The sequence below is a fragment of the Rhinopithecus bieti genome, unplaced genomic scaffold (genome assembly GCF_001698545.2).
Source record: "Rhinopithecus bieti isolate Rb0 unplaced genomic scaffold, ASM169854v2 scaffold_37505, whole genome shotgun sequence".
NCBI classification, from domain to species: domain Eukaryota; kingdom Metazoa; phylum Chordata; class Mammalia; order Primates; family Cercopithecidae; genus Rhinopithecus; species Rhinopithecus bieti.
The window spans coordinates 654,686-674,342 of NW_016815797.1; the positions used below are offsets into that span (position 1 = coordinate 654,686).

Here is a 19,657-nt window from a genome sequence, read left to right on the forward strand (position 1 = left end):
AATAGAGAGAGTTTTGCTTCTTCCTTTCCAATTTGGATGCCTTTGATTTATTTTTCTTGTGTAATTTCCTGACGAGAGCAGTGTTGAATGAGAATGGTAGGAGTAGACATCCCTGATTTGTTCTTGGTCTTATGGGGACAGTGTTCAGTCTTTCATCGTCATGTATGATGTTAGCTGTTTTTTGTCAATTCCTTTATCAGTTTGAAGCAGTTCCCTTCTCTTCCTGATTTGCTGAGTGTTTTTATTCTGAAAGCATGTTGGATTCTGTTAGATGCCTTTTCTGTATCATTTGAGATTAGCGTGTGGTTTTTGTCCTTTCTTCTGTTAATGGGGTGTATTACATGAATTTGTTTTTGGATGTTAAAACCGACTCTGCATTTCTGGGCTAAATCCTACTTGGTCTGTGGTGTCTTGTCCTTCTTATATGTTGCTGGATTCAGTTTTTGATTATTTTATTGAGGATTCTTACATCCATATTCTTAGTGTGTAGTTTCATTTTCTTGTGGTATCTTTGTTTTTGGGATCAGGGTGTAACACTGGCCTCATAGAATGAGTTGGTGTGTTCCAGCCTCTTCTATCTTTTGGAGGAAGTTGAGAAGGATTGGTGTTCATTCTTCTTTAAATATTTGGCAGAATTCACTAGTGAAGCCATCCGAGTCTGGGCTTTTCTTTGTGGATAGTTTTTTGATTTTTAATTCATTTTCTTTGTTATAGGTCTAATCATATTGTCTGCTTTTAAGTCAGTTTTGGTAGTTTGTGTCTTTTTAGGGAAGTGTTCAGTTGATCTAAGTTGTCTAATTTATTGGCCTACAGATATTTATACTTTTCTTCCTCTTGTTGAAGAATATTCTTTAGAAGCTGTATTAGTGAAGGGTTTTTGGTAAATTCCTCTGTATCTGAATATATTTATATTTTGCCACAATTTTGAAACTAATTTTTTTCTGGGTGCACAGAAGGGGTTGGATTTCTGTTTTTTTTTTTTTTTTTTTTTTTTTTTTTTCTTAATAGCATTTAAACGTTTCATACAACATCTGGTTTTTGCTGTTAAGATGTCTTTTGTTAGTGTGTACTTGCTCAGTAGGTAAACTGTCTTTCCTCTCTGGCTGCTTTTAAGGTCTTCTCTCGCTCTTTCTTGTCCTTTTGACATTTCAGTGCAATGTGATTTGGGTGTGCTGTGCTTTTTATTTTCCCTATTTGGTGTATGTTATGCTTTCTCTATTTGTGGATTTATGTCTTTTATTAGTTCTCAAAAATTCTCAGTAATTTTCTCAAATATTTTCTCTTCTCCATTATATTCACTTCTTCTGGGACTCTGCTTTGACATATGTCAAACCTTATTTTGTCTTCCACACATCTTAACTGCTCTTTCATATTTTTCATCTCTTTGTCTCCTTGCGCTACATTCCAGGTGCTTTTCTTTTTTTGGCTCTATCTTCAGTTCATTGATTCTTTCTTCAGCTGTGTCTAATCTGCCATTTCACTTGTTTATTGAGTTTTCCATTTTAGTCCTTCTTTTCTTTTTTTTTTTTTTTGAGATGGGGTCTTGCTGTGTCACCCAGGCTGGAGTGCAGAAGAGCAATCTTGACTCACTGCAAGCTCCGCCTCCCGGGTTCACGCCATTCTCCTCCTTCAGCCTCCCAAGTAGCTGGGACTACAGGTGCCTGCCACCACGCCTGGCTACTTTTTTGTATTTTTAGTAGAGATGGGGTTTCATTGTGTTAGCCAGGATGGTCTTGATCTCCTGACCTTGTGATCCATCCTCCTCGGCCTTCCAAAGTGCTGGGATTACGTGAGCCACTGCACCTGGCCCCATTTCAGTAGTTCTATCTTTAATTTCTGAAAGTTCCATTTGGTTTGTTTTCACATCTCTTTCGTATTTTTTGCTAGTTCCTTGTGGCTTGTCTATTTCATAATTCTATCTTTTATTTCTTTAAGCAATTTATGAAGTTATTTTATATTCTGATATCAGATACAATAAAACCTTGGTGGTAAAAAAAAGAAAAATCTCCTATTTGGTTTGATTCATCCATGTTGCCATGCTTGATTTTGTTTGCCTTGTTGATTTGTTTGATCTTAATCTACAGGAATCCTGGAGACCCAAATAGGGGATGCCTTCTTCCAGAGAGGATAGGGATCCTTGGCAAAGGAGAAGAGTCTCTAGTTTAGATAGATCCTCTACCCTGTGGTTTATTGCTAGAATCAGTGTCCGATAGGACAGCTCAGCCTTCCCAGTTGCTTCATGCTCAAAACTCTAGTTGCAGCTCTTTGTGGATGGGTGGTGAGAAGAGGGAGTTCAGTTAGGGATTTTCCTTACCTTATGTAAGCCCAACAATACGTTAAAAGGAGCGGTTTCAGGGATCTGGTTGTTTCGTAGAAGGGCTGTTGGATGTCCTCCATAATCCTGTCTCTTTAGTGTGTTCACACGATTGTTAGTTACTTGGGTGTTGATATTAATTTGTTGGTATTAAAATAATGTTGACATTCACATTTTGTGCATCTACCTTTGTGCACTTAACATAGCATTTCTGTAAGACAGATTTTTAGATTTAAAGTTGCAGGGTTTATTTTTGATAGATCCTGTCACATTGTCCTCCCCAAAAGATTTTACTAATTATATTCCTTCTTGCAACAATTGAAGACAGTTTCCCCATGCCCTTGCAAACACTAGATATTATGAATATTTAAATTTTAAATTTTAATTTTCTAAACTTTTGCTTGCTTCATTAATCATTGTGAAATAACAGCAAATACAGAAAAGTACACAGAAAAAAATATACAACCCACTGACTTGTCACAAAGTAAAAATTCTTATGGAACCACCACTTATATTTGGACATGGAACACTGGCAGCGATCAGAATTCCTGTTGTCCCATCCAACCAGACCTTTCTCCTTCCTCCCAGGGTTAACTTGTATTGACTTGTATCCCTGTAGTTTAGTCGGTCCTGTTTTTGAACTTGACATATGAGATCATGCTGTATATATTCGTGTCTTCTGTTTTTTTTTTTTTTTTTTAGCTCTGTATAACATCTATGAGATTCACCTTTGCTAGTGCACCCACTGCCACATTTCTGTTTACTTTAGAGCGATCCATGAATGGATATATGTAAGTCCTTTCTCAACATCGTTGACAGGTTCTTGGAAACTGTGACTTTGAGTGAAGTGACCTATACCGCAGGTCCTCAAATAACATCATTTTGTTCAATGTTGTTTTATTATAATGATGACAAAAAAATGGTTTTGTTTTATTTTATTTTATTTTTTTGAGACAGAGTTTCATTCCATCGTCCAGGCTAGAGTGCACTGGCACAATCATGGCTCACTGCAGCCTTGACCTCCTGGGCTCAGGTAGGTGATCCCCCAACCTCAACCTCACAGGTAGCTGGGAAGCACAGACATGTGTCACCATGCCTGGCTAATTTCTTTCTTTCTTTTTTTTTTTTTTTTGAGTTGGAGTCTCGCTCTGTCCCCCAGGCTGGAGTGCAGTGGTGCGATCTCAGCTCACTGCAACCTCCGCCTCCTGGGATCAAGCAATACTCAGTCTCCTGAGTAGCTGGGATTACAAGCACCTGCTAATTTTTGTATTTTTTAGTAGAGATGGGGTTTCACCATGTTGGCCAGGCTGGTCTGGAACTTCTGACCTTTGTGATCCACCCGCCTCAGCCTCCCAAAGTGCTGGGATTACAGGTGTGAGCCACTGTGCCTGGCCTAGTTTTGTTATACATTGTTTGGCTTCAAGTCACAGTTTCCCAAGAATCTAGTGACGACATTAAGTGAGGACTTAGTGTACCTACAATTTATCTGTTCTGCTGTTTTATGAACATTTGGGTTGTTTCTAGTTTTTGGCCGTCAAGAATATTCTTGCACAGATTTTGTGTACATGTGCATGCATTTCTCTTGGATATATCCCTAGGAGTGGGATTTCTGGGCCACAGGGGTGAGTATACTTAGTTTTAGTAGCTACTGTAAAACAGTTTTACCTGATTACGTTCCCTGCAACAGGTTAGGAGTCACCTGTGCTCTGCACCATCTCTTACACTTAGTTTTGGGTCTTCTGAATTTCAGCCATTCTGGTGTGTGTGTAGTGGTATCTTGTGATGAGATTAAGTACCTTCTAATATGTTTATTGGATTTTTCCTTTTGTGATCTATTGAAGTCACACTTGAAGTCTCTTTGCTCGTTTTTTGGTAGAGTTGTCTTTTTCTTACTGATTTGAAGGCATTCTTGGTATATTCTGGATAGAAGCCCTTTGTCAATTTTGTGTCCAGTAGATATCTTTTCCCACTGTGTAGCTTGTCTTTTGACTCTTCATGGAGTCCTTATAAGAACGCTTCATACTGTTAAGGTAGCCTAATTTACCAGTCTTTTTCCCGTTTAAGAAGTCTTTCTCTGCCTTAAAGTCCTAGAGATATTTTCCTACTGTATCTTTAGAACGTTTATTGTTTTATCTTTCACATTTTGTTGGGTGACTGTCTGAAACTGATTTTTGAAATGGCAGGAGGTAGGGTTTTATTTTCTTTTCAAATGGAATTTTCCTGGCATCATGCAAATTATGAACACTATAGAGTCATAACAAGCCTTGATATCTGACAAATCCTTCTGTCTTCTTCAAGCATATCTTGGCTGTTCTCAACCTTTTGCATATCTACATGAATTTGAGAATCACCTCACTCAGTTCTGCAGGAAAAGCACAAACAAACTGCTGTCCCACAAAAATTAAAAACTAAAAAAAAAAGCCGCTGGAATTTTCATGGTGTAGCATTAAAATAATGACGAGTGTTGAAATCTATACAATACTGAGTCTTCCAACATGGACATTTAAACTTTTATATATACATTATTCTGATAAAAATGTTTTATGGTTCTCTTCAGAGAGGTCTTATATTAATTTCACGTTATTTGATGGTTTTAGATGTAAATGGCATCTTTAAAAAGATCTTACTTTAAAAGTGTTTGTTTTGATTATGCAGTAATGAAACTGGTTTTTCTATTTTGACCTTGGATACATCAACTTTGCTCACATATTAATCCTAACGATTACAGTTTCTTTTGGATTTTCTTTATATGTAATCATAGTCTGTGAATTTGATGTTTTCCCTTCCCCATCTTTATACCTTTCACTTCTTTATTTTACTTCACTTTATATAGTTAATTTGTGAGAGTATGAATTTTAGTCTTGTTCCAAATCTCAAAAGCATTTTGCCATCAAGTAAATTGTTTATTGTGGGTTTTTTCTGTTTTTCCTTAAGTGGCTGACATCAGATTAAAGAAGTTTGTTCCCTTCTTTTCCTGATTTATTAAGAGGATTTTTTAAAATCAGGAGCAGATGTTGAACTTTGTCAATGCCTTTTCTATTTCTATTGAGATGATCATATGATCAAAATATCTTCTGTTAACGTCGTGAATTGCGCAATTTGTTGTGATGTGTTCTTTTTCTGTATGATATTGGGTTTGCTAATATTTTGTTTAGGGATTTTTGCAGATGTTTATGAGTGATAAGAACTGTGCTTTCTCTTTTTGCAATGTCTGTGTTCAGCCTTGGTGTCGAGGCCTAGGCCTGCCCATAAAATACTTAAAAGATCGTCTGTTTGCTCTTTCTCTGTTCCCTGGAAGAGGTGGATTAACAACGGCCGGGTTCAGTGGCTCACGCCTGTAATCCCAACACTTTGAAAGGAGGCCAAGGTGGGAGGATCACTTGAGCTCAGGAGTTCAAGAACAGCCTGGGCCACATAGCGAGACCTCGTCTATACTAAAAATAATAAAAGATCAGCCGAGTATGGCGGTGCATACCTGTAGTCTCACCTACTTGAGAGGCTGAGATGGAAGGATCACTTGAGCCCTGCAGGTCAAGGCTATAGGTAAGCTGGGATGGTACAACTGTGCTCCAGCCTGGGCAACAGAACAAGACCCTGTCTCAAAAAAAAAAAAAAAAAAAAGAGGAATGGTATTATTTCTGACTTAAATGCTTTGTAGAATCAGATGTGAAACCAGCTAGGCCCCATAGTTGTCTTTGTAGGAAAGTTTCAAATTTTAGTAAGTTGCAGTTTTCTATACATTTTTTTCTGTTTTCAGAATTTTGGCGTATGATTTGTTGGGCAATATTATTTTATTATCTTGTCATGTTTTATAGGATCTGAAGTATGCTCTTTTATTCCAGATGTCTGATATTTGATTTCTCTCCCTCTCTGCTACTGTCTGAATGTTTTACCCTCCTGCCCTGCCGCCAAATTTATATGTTGAAATCCTAACTCCGAAGGTGATGGTGTTAGGAGGTGGGGCCTCTGGGAGGTGATTAGGTCATGAGGGTGGAGCCCTCACGATTTGAATTCAGGCCTTTATACAAGAAACCCCAGAGCGCAAGCCAGCCCCTTTCACCATGTGAGGTGACAGTGAGAAGAGGGCTGTCAATAAGGAAGTCGGCTCTCCCCAGATAGCAGATCTGCTAGTGCCTTGGTCTTGGACATCCCAGCCTCTAGAACTGTGAGAAATAAGTTTCTGTTGTTTATAAGCTTCCAGTTTTGGGCATTTTGTGATAGCAGCCTGAGGGGGCTAAGATACTCAATCATTCCCACCAAGAGTTTAGTTTCCTAAGAATCAACTTTTGATCCATTTGTACTGTATGATTGTTTTCTGTTTGATTAATTCTTGATCATTTTCTTTTTTCTATTAGGCTAATTTGTTCCTTTTGTAACTTCTTCCTGAGATGGATGCTTATCCAAGTTTCAGCACCTTCTTTGTTCTAAAATGTGTATTTAAAGCCTCTAAAAATGGCTTTGGCCACATTCCACAAGCTATACTTTCAATATTCAATTAAAATATACTCTGATAACAATGAACATTTCTTCTGTGACTCATGGAAATATTTAGAAGGGAATTAATTAGTAAGCATGTGAGAGTTCTTGTTATCTTTTTTGTATTGATTACTAGCAAAATTACATTGGAGTGAGAATAGAGTCTAAGGGATCCTGTGGCATTTGTTGAGATTGCCATTTGATCCTTTGAAATTTTTTGTGGCTTTATTAATTTTTAAAAATAATGTTTCTATGTGTGCTTGAAAAGGTAGTGTCTTCCTGGCTGGGCATGGTAGCTCACGCCTGTAATCCCAGCACTTTGGGAGGCTGAGGTGGGTGGATCACCTGAGGTGAGGAGTTCGAGACCAGCCTGGTCAAGAAGGTGACATGCTGTCTCTACTAAAAATACAAAAATTAGCCAGACGTGGTGGTGGGCACCTGTAATCCTAGCTACTCGGGAGGCTGAGGTAGGAGAATCCCTTGAACCTGGGAGGCGGAGGTTGCAGTGAGCTGCGATCACGCCATTGCACTCTAGCCTAGGCAACAAGAGCGAAACTCCATCTCAAAAAAAAAAAAAAAAAAAGAAAAGGTAGTGTCTACTCAAATGTTGGGTATGGCATTTTAATCTGCCTATTAGGCTAAATTAATTGTTTTGTTCAGATCTGTAATCTTAATGATTTTATTGTCTGCTTGTTCCGTAAGAAGGATGGCCAGAAACTTTCCATGATAATTTTGAATTTGCCTATTCTTACTTATCTTGAGGCTATGCTATTAGCTGCTTCGGAGTTAAAACTGTTACATCTTCCTGGTGAATTAAAATGTTCATTTTGGTGTCATTTACCATTTCCTTTAAATTTTTATTTTTTCTTTTTACCATCACACAATATGTCCATGTAATCATTTAATCAGTTTCAAGTGTCCTTTATCTCTGGTTATACTTTTTGTTTCTTTTGACTGATTGTAATGGAGCTTCTCTAGGTTCTTTGGTTTCATATTTGCACTATGTATCTTTTCTATCCTTTCATTTTAACCTTCTGTTTTGTATTTAAAATGTGGCATATAATTGGGTTTGGTTTTTTATTCATTCTGACATTCTGTCTTTGTTATTTTATTAGACTTACACTAAAGCTTAAAAAAAATTTTTCTTACCTATTTTAGGTTTCTGTTTCTCTTCTCGGACAGTCTTTTGGCTTTTTTATTTATTTATTTGAGACGGAGTCTCGCTCTGTCGCCCAGGCTGGAGTAGAGTGGCGCCATCTTGGCTCACTCCAAGCTCCGCCTCCCGGGTTCCCGCCATTCTCTCGCTTCCGCCTCTCGAGTAGCTGGGAGTTTTGGCTTACTTGTTATTTATCATTCCATGTCCCCGCTCTGCTTGGAAGTTGTAGATGCCTTTACTTTTTTTTTAGTGGTTGTTTTAGTTATTGCCAGCAAGCAGTTGGCTTATTAAAGTCTAATATTATTTAGTACTTTTACCCTCTTCTTGGACAATGCAAGGTTCTTAGAGTACATTTTACTGCTGCTGCTGACTTCCATTGTTATCGTTGTTGTGTATTTTAATATTTTAAACTCAAGGAGACATTCTTAATTTTTTTTATTACAGGCATTATTCATTTACCCATGTATTTACTTCCCACATTGCCCTTCATTCTGTCCTGTATCTCTGAGTGTATGTGTATATATATATATATATATATGGGATCTTTTTGTTCTTGTCTGGAGAGCACTCTTTAATATTTCCTTTAGTGTAGGTCTGCTGGTGATGAGTTCTTAATTTTTGTTTCATGATATGTATAAATGGTATTTTTGGAGGCTTTCTAGAATCTGTGGCTTGATGTCTTTTTTTCATTTTAGGAAAATATTAGTCTTAATTTTTTCTTGTTTTTGCCCATTTCCTGTTTTATTTATCTTTATTTTAATTTTTATGAGAGATGGGGTCTAACTCTGTCACCCAGGCTGGAGTGCAGTGGCATGATCATAGTTCATCATAGCCTCAAAGTCCTGGGCTCAGGGGATCCTCCTGCCTTAGCCTCCTGAGTAGCTACAGAAGCATGCCAGCATGCCCAGCTTTTAAAAATGTTGTTTTATTTTTTAAGAGATGAAGTCTTGCTATGTTGCCCAGGCTGTTCTCAAACTCAAGGCCTCCTGCCTTGACCTTCCAAAGTGCTGGGACAGGCGTGAGCCACTGTGCGTGGCCTTTTTCCTCTTTTCTTTTGGATTCTAATTACAAGTATGTGGGACGTATTCTCTTAATTTTCTACGCCGTGTAGCCCTTGCTTTATCTTTTCTCGGTTGTATCCTTTCCATGCTTCATTCTGGGTATGTTCTTGTGGTCTGTCTGCCAGTTTATCAGGTATCTTTAGCTTTCCCATTTTCTTACCTCTGCCTTGTTCCTTGACCCCAAATTATTACCTCTTTTTGTCCAACCCATATCTTCAGGTTTAGAAAACTAAACTCGGTTTAGAAAACTAGTTAATGTGGTAGTGTTATGCTTCCTAAATAACATTTGCATTTTAAAAAGAGTGAATAATGTGGGCATTGCAGGTGTTTTGGAAGAAACAGTGGAATGACACTTCAGACTCTTTGGACCATAGTCGTTAGCTGCCCCTCAGCGTATGCCAAAGGTTGGTTTTGCCAGTTCTTCACCTACAGCTACAGCAAGGATAACTGTTCCCTCCTTGTAACCCTAGCTGTACCACCACAAGGGGAACCACAATTAAGAGAAATGCTAGTTGGTCTTCTGTCAATCATTGTTACATTGAAATTATCCCCATCCACCTGCATGTCTTCAGTTTTTTCTCATCTGCTGTTTAATCCGTTGAATTCTTAATGTCTATTTCTGCATCTTTTTCGTTCTAGAATCTCTGAATGATTCATTTTTATCATTTCCAGTTCTCCCTGAAGTTCTCAGTTTTGTCTTCTATTCTTTGATACAGCGTGTGTGTCTGGCACCTCCAGTAGCTGGAATCCATGCATGTGTGTTTTTTTCTACTCTTGCGGGTTTTTCTTTTTTCAGTGGCACCTTTTTCTTTTAATAGACTTGTTTTTTAGAGCAGTTGTAGGTTCTCAGCAAAATCAAGTGGAATATGTAGCTTCCCACAGACCTTCTCCCCCATTGTGGTTTTGTTTTTGCTGGTTTCCATTCATGTCATCCTGTCTTCTTGTGTCTGCATAGTTTTGCTTGTGTGCTAGAAATCGTATTTGAACAATTATGTTAGAAGTAACTTGAGGCCTAGGATCATAGGCCTCGAGAGAATTTTAGGTTTGTTTCTATCAGAGGCCTGGGAAACACTAGCAGCTGGAATTCATTTTAATTCAGTTTTGATGGTTTGGTCTCTTTGAAGTAAAACTGTAATTCCTGGTAGGGCCTGTTGACTTTGGCTCACTTCTACTCTTTTTTTTTTTTTTTTTTTTTTTTTTGAGACTGGGTCTCCTCTGTCTCCCAGGCTGGAGTGCAGTGGTGCGATCTCAGCTCACTGCAGTCTTCACCTCCCTGCAGTCTTCACCTCCTGGGCTCAAGTGATCCTCCCACCTCAGCCTCCCTGAGTAGCTGGGACTACAGGCGTGCACCACTACACCTGGCTAATTTTTGTAATTTTTGTAGAAACAGGGTTTTGCTATGTTGCCCAGGCTGGTCTGAAACCCCTGAGCTCAAGTCATCTACCTGCCTTGGGCTCCCAAAGTATTGGGATTACAGGCATGAGCCACTGTACCTGGCCTCACTTCTACTCTTTTAAGGGCAGTATTTTAAAAACTAATCCAAAGAAGGGGGTCGTGACGGTTACTGTCCCCATAGCCCTGAAGTTTGGTTAAAAGTTCCTCTCAGTCAACTGTGGAATTATCACTGCCCTCTCTTGGAAAAGCAGATCCAGATACCTTTGTCCTTCCCTGTTGTAGTAGTTCTTCCCTGGCTTGTTAGCTCTGCCTTCAAGCAGATATTTTGTCTAGCTTTTTTAGTTGGTCTCAGCAGTTTATTGGCCTCAACTACCTATTCTCGCATTACATGAAGTGGAAATCTAACCTCTTCATTTTATGACACACACACCAAAATCTGATACCAAAATCAGGATGCTTAAGTACCCCAGTTAAGTCCTCCATATCTGCAGATTCTGCATCTGGAATTCACAGACACCAAGGGCCGAATGTGTGTGTGTGTGTGTGTGTGTGTGTGTGTGTAATTCTCCCCATCTGATGACTGGAAAATACTTCATTGTTATAATTTGCATTTCCTTGATTTTAGTAAGACTGAACATCTTTTATATATATATACACACACACACACACCTTTTGTCAATTTACGTGGTTCACTTTTGGAGGTAGTTTTCTTTTTTCATATTGATTTCTTACACTTTACATATTCTTGACGTTGATACTCTGTTACATGTTGCAAATATTTTCTCCCAGTCTTTCATGTATCTTTTGCCTTTGAATTGTGACTTGTTATATAAAAGCTTATTATTCATTCATTGACTTATTATTGAGATGGGGTCTCAAACTCCTGGGCTCCAGTGATCCTCTCTCCTCGGTCTCCCAAAGTGCTGGGATTATAGGTGTGAACCACTACACTTGGCCCTGCTAAGGCTTTTTAATTTTATGTTTTCTTTTTTTTTTTTTTTTTTTGAGACAAGAGTTTTGCTCTTGTTGCCCAGGCTGTAGTGCAGTGGTGCGATCTTGGCTCACCACAGCCTCCACCTCCTGGGGGTTCCAGCAATTCTCCTGCATCAGCCTCCCAAGTAGCTGGGATTACAGGCATGCACCACCACACCTGGCTAGTTTTATATTTTTAGTAGAGACAGGGTTTCTTCATGTTGGTCAGACTGGTCTCAAACTCCCTACCTCAGGTGATCCACCCGCCTCAGCCTCTCAAAATACTGGGATTACAGGCGTGAGCCACTGTGCCTGGCAATTTTACATTTTCAAATCTTGAGAAACCTTAATGGCTTCTGGGTTTTTTCTCTTAGAAAGGCTTTTGCGGTACACTAAGGATGTAGTACATATTTTACACTTCTTTCTTATATTTAGTAATTCTTTTGGACTGGGATGTTTCTGTACTCTGGGAAATAGCTGATTTCCTAGCTAACCGAATAGAGTGTAAGGATAGGAGCTGCTCATTTCCATCTGCTGTGAAAGGTTTTCTCAGGCCCCGACAACAGTGTGTGGGCCTGAGCTCAATCCGTGCTTGGAGGTTCTTCCCACTCCCTCTTGCCCAGTCCTGCCCTTTGGAAGGTGCAGCCTGGATGTTTTCAAAGGCCATATCCTCCGAGTTATATGCAGTTGAGGGGAGTGGTTAAAAGGGAGACAGGAGATGATGGTCTGTCATCAGTAGAAATATTGAGGGCAGTGACGTGTAAGGCCCAATTACTTTTTTTTTTAACAGCTGTTTATTTTTGTGAAAGTGAGAGCTCTGCAAACTAAAACAATCCAAACCATATGTGAAAGTCCAAAGACGGAAGGGGAGAGAGTGCCGCACACTCTGCTCTGTACAGGGACAATTGTGAGCATCCTTCACCTCCCTCCCTGCCTGCGTCACACATGTGAGCATGTGTACGGCTTTACGTATGTCACCTCTGACAGTGCGGTGTGTGTTGAGCTGTCTCTGGTCAGTATGGACAGACCCACATAGCTTGGAGCATGTGTTGAAGAGTGCAAATGTCAGAGCCAGCGTACCGGGTTTGAGTCCCTGCCCTGCCATTGACGACGGACAAGTGATGTCTGTGTGTGTTGCTTGTCTGTAAAGCGCGACGGCGGCCGTGCTGCCCTGTCGGGCTGCTGGGAGGGTGGAGCGAGTTCACACACACACAGCCTGTGGAAGGGTGGCCGTCTGCAGTTGTCTGGTGACTGTGATATTCCGGAGGGAATGTCGTTCTAAGTGACGCCTTGCCGAACACCCTGTGCACCCTTCTTGCAGGTGTCGAGTGATGCTCGCTTGATACTCTGCGTGTGGCCAACATGCGGGGCTCAGGTGGCTCACTGCTTTTCCTTCCAAAGGCCGACTGTGGGGACCTTGCTGAAGACGGATCATCTGTTTCAGGGTCTGGAGTCGGGGTCCCACACCGCTTGCCGTGAGAGGTCAGGGGGCGGTGCTGGCCTCTGAGCAGCCCCGTGGGGCTGAGGGCTGGCCCAGGTGCCCTCACAGGGCGACCTCCTGATGCCCCTGCTCGCTGTGGCCCACACTCCTAACCCCACCCTCAGGTTCTGGGGCAGGAAGCAGTTCCCGCACTTGGCTACTGGGAAGGAAGGTTGTGTGGGGGCCAGAGGCTTCCTGTGTGACCTGGAGATGGTCTTTCCTGCCCCTGCAGGTGCAGCAGTACCGCGTCGCCATGACTGCCAAGGACTGCTCCATCATGATTGCGCTCTCCCCCTGTCTGCAGGATGCCAGGTGAGGCGACCACTGCAGGGCCTGCAGCCTGGGTCTCGCGGGGTTTTATGGACAGCTGGTTAATTGTTAATAGGACAGCTGGTTTCCCTGTATTTAGAGACTCCTTGGCCTACGTGGCGTCATGGGGCTTACAACTCTCGTCCTCCAGAAGCTTGTAATTCGGTCGAAAGACAGATTTATGGAGAGTAACTTAAAAGGGTTGTTATTACATTGAAAGTTTCTGTTTTCTAAGAAAATACTCCAAGAGCTCAGAAACAATGTGGACAGTGAGCTGCCCATCCCATTCCCTCAGAGAAAGCCAGTCCGTGAGATGCGTGGATGCCCGTGGCCCTTGTTCCTCAGTCTCCCACGGTGCCAGCGTGGTGCACCTGCCTTTTTACTACCACAGTCATTTGAAAGCCTGTGAGGCATGCGTTTTCTTCTGCTTCCTCCTCTGAATAACTGGCCTGTGCGCAGCCCTCTCCCTAATGCCACTGGTTTTGTTTAGTCCTGTCTCACTGTTCCTGGGAACTCGGGATGAAACTGATAATCTCATCGTTGTTAGACAGCATCTCCATCACTGATCTTCAGGGGTGCCAAATCCTGCACCCCGTATTTGCAGAATGTTCCACATTCTTCTAACGTGTTCCTGGGTCAAGATGACCTTGGTTGCTGGCTGCCAGCCACTCGTTTTCCCGGTGCTTTTGAACTAAACAGTTCCCAGGATTCCTGTTCCCTGGCAGGCACAGAATTGTTTACTTTCCAATATGAAATACTGAGGAACATGATAGGGCATAACTGAAGTAGAAAAAAGGTTCTATTTAGTTGAAAACTTCTGTTATCCCCTAAGTTAATACCTATAGGGCTAAGTTATGAGGCATTCCTTAGCTGGATTAAGCTGGTGGTGTTCGAAGAGAGAACACCCATAAGGATACCACTGTTCAGCAGCCCCCGGACCAAGGATGCAGCTGGGCAGTGGAGATGTGCTTGGATGCGGGGTGCTCAGGTGGGCTGTGAAAGGCGGCTGAAGGACAGACGTGTTACTCACCTCGTCTAGCACCTGGGAATCTCTTAGTGCCTGGTCAGTGATGTCAAAATGGAAACCCAGCACGTGGGGAAAGCTGAGGGCCCGGGTCCTCACGACCAAGTGCTCAGCAGAAAACGACACTCGGGGAGAGGATGTGTTTCGAAGGTGCTGAGCCACATGGCTTAGACCTGGGGTGAAGGTACGGGAATCATCCAGCACAAAGCACTCTAGCCAGGCCTTTCTCAACAAAAGGAGAGGATCTCAGAGAAGGCTTCTCCTCCAAGAACATGGCATGTGGGGCTGGGCCTGCTTCCAGGAAGGTGTGTGCAGTGGCCGCACCTGTGCAGTCCCAGTGACTGTGGTGCTCTAGAGGTCTAGGGAGAAGCCAAGGCTGGGATTTTTCATGAGTCGTCTTGGCATCCTGAGATGCCTGGTAGGCCTGAGACTAAATTTAGATCCCTAGACTTTAATTTACAGGTCACAGATAGACTGACCACATTTCAACTTCTTACACCCCCTAAAATAAAGGCTTCTCCAGCTCTGTGCTACTGTTTCTGCCTGTCATAAAGGAAAATGTCTCAAGTTGGATCTGCCTTCCTGTCGCTGCAGAGCTTTGCCCCTTTGGGAATTTGGAACTGTGGAGAGAGCCGCCATGGCTTCCCGTGCCTAAACCCTGCTGCTCCTCTCGACCTCCCATTTGAAACACAGTGCGCGGCCTTGGCTTCTCCACCCCGATTCCCGGCAACCCCCAGCGGGTCAGTGTCCTGGAGAATGGCCTTCCAGGCAAGGGCAGCACCCCCTGCAGCCAGAAGGCCACCTGAGCCTCATTCTCCAAGGCTGCTGGAGGGCACATGTGTGGCACAAAGGGACATGTGTGTCCCTGGGGCCTCTTGCCCAGTCTTGTCCTCTGGGGTGCTGACAGGAAGAAGAGCATTTCTGTGTCAGGAGCTGGTGCCCGCTGGTCACTGCCATTGGCTGCCATGGAGCTAGCTTGTAGTTGACCCAGGTAGTCAGACCCTCCCCGGGAGCTGCCTGGAACATCCTTCCTGTCTTTACACCCATGGTCGTGTCAGGTGCTGCTTCTGAGAAATTAACTGAGGTGTCCTTTAAAATACGTAGCCCTAGTCATGGGCTGGGGATATGACTGTTCCAGCCCAGGTGCACTGAGCTTGGGTCTCAGGCCTCAGAACTGAGGGGCGCCTTGGGCTTCTGTGGTTCTCACAGTAAAATGTGGCCCCTTGGGAGGAGCTGCAGGCACCTTCCAGCTTCTGGAGGAGGCTCACGACCTTAATCTGTAAACGAGTTATTTGCTGTTTACTCCTCAGGCGAGAATAGTTACTGACCCCAGCAGCTGAGTCAGGGATTTGTTTTTCCTACAAACAGGATTCTGGGGCAGGTGGCAGTGAGTGCCGAGGCCGTGCTGAGCAGCGTCACTCACAGCAGGGACGGGCGCATCAGTATTTCCTGTCCTCGGCAGGAGCTTTTGAAGTTGGGGTTTGGTTTGTTGATTTCTAAATCTTCTAAATCTCGAATAGTAGTAAACATTGGGACACCAGAACCCAGGATACTTCTCTTGGACTGAACTGAGCTTAGGTCACTTATTTAGCCGGTGACTGGAGTGCTGTGTGCTGAGTGCCCTGAGATGAGAAGCGGGACACAGCAGAATTCAGCACTCAGAGTAATCCGAAACGTGTTTTTCAGGGCAAATAATTATTCACATCTTGTTATAAGCACACGACTTCTGATGTTTATTAAAACCACAAAACTAAGCCGTGAGAAGCAAAATACAAAGGACTGAAGATAAAATTTGAGAATAAAATGAGAAACCAGATCTCTTCAGATGTGAACCAAAGGAGCCTGCGTTTCTCAGCAGACAGGAGAGGCACAGAAGGAGAAGGCTTGTCGACGTTTCATCCATTTGGCGCTGGAATGGCCAGATCTACTTTTTACTTTTTCTTGGTTTTGTAATACTTGGCTCATGATAAAGGGACTTTTCAGCGCTCGTTTATACCACTGGGCTGGGGGAACATCGCTCCCATGATCCACGTAATTACTTTTCCATCTTTCAGCCCTTTAACCCTCTCTCGCCTGGTATGGTGGCGTGCACTGGCCTGAGGAAGCTTTGCGTGCTGGTGCACACAGCCAGCGCAGACAGCTGTCCACACGCACAGATGCCCAGAACGAGTGTTTTTTGTGAGCTGGGGTGTGAGGCCATTCACTTCTGTTTTAAAAGAGATTGATTTATCTAACTTTGCAGAAGTCAAAGAGAAAAAAAAAAAAAAAAAAAAAAACCCATACTAGTTGAAAGAAGGAAGGAAGGGAGAGAGAACGGGAGGGAGGGAAATGAATGGGAGGCTTGTGTATCCTGAAATGGTATTTTTTACTTGCAGCTCTGACCGAAGGCCTGTGATCCCTTCATCGAGGTCCAGGTTTGCCTTCTCTGTGTCTGTGCTGGACCTTGACCTCAAGCCCTACGAGAGCATTCCGCATCAGTATAAACTGGACGGCAAGATCGTCAGCTACTATTCAAAGACTGTATGTGCCAAAGACAATGCCGTGATGTCGACTCGGTTCAAGGAAAGCGAAGATTGCACGTTAGTTCTCCACAAGGTCTAACTCTTTCCCTGCAGTGTCTTTGAAACTTGAACACAGAATGTGAAGGTTGAATGATAGAGCTATTTTCTGTTGTGTTGGGTGAGCTTTGGTTGTGAATGTTTTTGCTTTTAACCCCTGTTGAGGTGGGATTGCCTCTTGGAGACATGGAATTGAAGAGCACTGGGAACATCTTCCTGGACAAGGAACGTAGGACGTGCTGTGTCCCAGGAAGCTGCTCACACTCTTCAAATGGAAGTGTCCGTTAAGCCCTAGGAAGACCTTTTGGATAGATTTTCCTTCCCAACCAGGGCTCATGTCTGATTCTCTAATGCTAAAAGCCTTATTCTAAGACCCAAGGTTTGGATCTGCTACCACCAGACTCCTAACATAGAAAACTTGAATTGTCACATACATTTTACAGTTTGGACTTTTAAGAAAACATGGATACTACTGGAACTTTCCCCAGCTGAGTTACATGGTCACTTTTCAGTGCAAGCCACATATCAACACAGGTTTTTAGGTGGTTCCCTGCTGCAGAGCGTGACCTCGTGGTTGTGCAGACGCTGGTTCTGAGCAGTGTAGACTCAGGGTCCCTGTGGAGGTGCTGAAGCCCGTGGTTCCACACGGGGCGGCAGGGAGCGCAAGACTCAGGTCAGGATGGACACCACTCATGCGAGCATTGACCTTTTTTTTTTTTTGCTTTACAATTTAATCTTTCACATGAGGGGGAGATGAGTTGTTCTTTCCCACTAAAAATTGCTGCTGTAGAAGTTGGAGGTGGAGCTGTGACTGGCTGAGCTGCTGTGGCCGGGCTGGGATGTGTGCCCCAACAGCTCAGTGCTTTCCTGACACTCCAGTGTCTGGGCTGGTTGAGGAACGAGTGCTGTCTTCCTCCCGGACCGAGTTCCTCCCTCGGGTTTGCCTTGAGACGCATTGAGTTTTTGGGCCCCGTGGCCTCTCCCTGTCAGGCTGCCACAGGCCCTGCTTCCGGAAGGTGAACAGCTCCTGGCTGCTGCCGAGAGGGTTCTCGTTGGGGTCACCAAAGTGTGCCCGGCTGCTATGAAAAACGTTGGGAATCTTGGTGTCAGTTTTTTATTCTATGCTAGGTTGTACAGACTTATTTATATCATCGTTTTGAGGGACTAATGGAGGCTTATTGTAACATATAATATTAGCGAAACCATGGAATTATATGAAAATTATACATGAGAAATAAGGAAACTATTTTGCTGATTGTAAATTTTTGTGGGAAATTTTGTGATAACTTGAGAATTATACTTGTTTGAATCAAGGCAACTCTTCTAGAATTTATTGTTCAATTCTGTCATATTTACTTCTAATTCTACACTCAGAGGTGCAAAAAGATACTTATACAACTGGACACTTTTACTGTTTTCTTCTCACTTCGAATGACACCGTCTCATACACACGGGTCCTGTGTGCCGGGATGGGGGCTTTGGAGACTCACCTAAGTGACGTGCATGGAGCTCACAGACGGGCCACAGGCTCTGGGAAGTGTGGAGGGAGTGGCCGTGAGTACTGTCTTGACCCACGGGAAGTTCACTGTTGCTGGGCTGGGGCTGCCTCGTTTGGGATGATTTTGCCCAGTGTCACGGTGTGCGGAGGATGCTGGGTCCTGGGTTCAAGTGCACATGAGAGGGAACCCCAGTCCATGGGAAGGTGGGCTGGGCTCCCTAGGTCCTTCAGGGCTGCAAGTGTTACTGCCTAGCACAGGGCCCAGACAGGGCTGGACTAGACACAGTGAAAACAGCCTGTATTTGAGGGAGAAGAGAAAACAGGTGGAGACCCCCTACCTCTGTCTGGTCTTGGCTCCCACCAGCCCGGGCTGTGAGGAGCCCCTGAGCAGTGGGTGCCATTGCTGTGGATGCGTTTCTGGCACGTTCTGGAAACTGCTGCTGCTGTGTAGTCATGACAGCCCTGATTGGTTTGAGACAACACGTGGTCACAGATCCTAACAATGCTAAATGGGCGACTGATGAGGTCACGGTTCTCACGGCACATCCGGGACGATCAGTGTAGCACTTAGGCTCTGCAGGGGGGTCTTTCATAAAGGACCTCATTCCTCACGTCCTGGCCCAGGAACAGTGTTGTCTTTGCTGTCTTAGGCCATTCTTGTTACTAAGCTGACAGCTCCACTTTCTTGTGGAAGACCAAAACCAGTGTGAGGATTTGCCGAGACTGCCTCTCAGTGCCACTGTGTGGACCTGGGGGAGGTGGGGAGTGTGGGCGTGGCTCCCCTGGGCTGCCAAGGACAGTTTAAAAATGAGGTGCCACAGGCATCCATCTCCAGAGCCCCCCAGGAGGCAGCAACCAGGATAAGGGTGGCTTCTCCCAGCTGAGCAATGTGGCCATGTCCAAGGTGGACTCGGTGTGAGGCCACGGTGGGTGGGGGGATGGGTCCTCCCCACACATCTGAGGACACACGACCACTCAGTACAGTCTCTCAGATGTTAAGCTTATTTTTATAAACCACATTGTACATGTCACTTTTATTTGGCATTTTTTTATACTTAACTAGCTGTATTTATTTTTCATGTCATGAGAGTTTCCATATAATGTGCCATAACTGCATAGACAGCATGTCTTCAGGTTGTGGTTCTAAGTGGAAAATAGCAAATGTTTATATTCAATAAAATCGCATGCTCCTCCGCGCAGCATCTTAATCCTCCCGTTCACTGTTTTAGAACTAGTTGTTCTCCTCTGCACAAAGCGATTTTATCAGGCTCTCCAGAGCAGCTTCGATTCCAAGCACTCCGAGCAGGGTTCGGAAGCTGAGAGGAGCGGCTTCTATGGCTCTGTTCTTGTCCAGCTCCAGGGCTATAAAGAAAACATTAAACATTAAACAAGAAACTTCAAGGTGGCAGCTTTT

The 19,657-nt window shown here is 43.4% G+C and overlaps 2 protein-coding genes across 4 annotated transcripts in view; one reads left to right on the forward strand and one right to left on the reverse strand.

The window, feature by feature from the left end:
• The window catches only part of IPPK (inositol-pentakisphosphate 2-kinase), a 62,460-nt gene extending 44,397 nt beyond the window's left edge, over positions 1-18,063 (forward strand). The window contains exons 12-13 of the mRNA XM_017853694.1: positions 13,087-13,166; positions 16,563-18,063. Of these exons, the coding sequence (XP_017709183.1) occupies positions 13,087-13,166; positions 16,563-16,788 (306 nt within the window). The 3' untranslated portion in view covers positions 16,789-18,063. The remainder of the gene's footprint in view (positions 1-13,086; positions 13,167-16,562) is intronic.
• CENPP (centromere protein P) overlaps positions 17,849-19,657 on the reverse strand; it is a 279,336-nt gene continuing 277,527 nt past the window's right edge. For 2 of the 3 annotated variants that reach the window (XM_017853697.1, XM_017853701.1), the window contains exon 9: positions 17,998-19,605. In XM_017853697.1, the coding sequence (XP_017709186.1) occupies positions 19,475-19,605 (131 nt within the window). In that variant the 3' untranslated portion in view covers positions 17,998-19,474. Of the gene's footprint in view, positions 19,606-19,657 lie in introns of all 3 variants that reach the window. The other variant, XM_017853698.1, reaches the window with a different exon arrangement.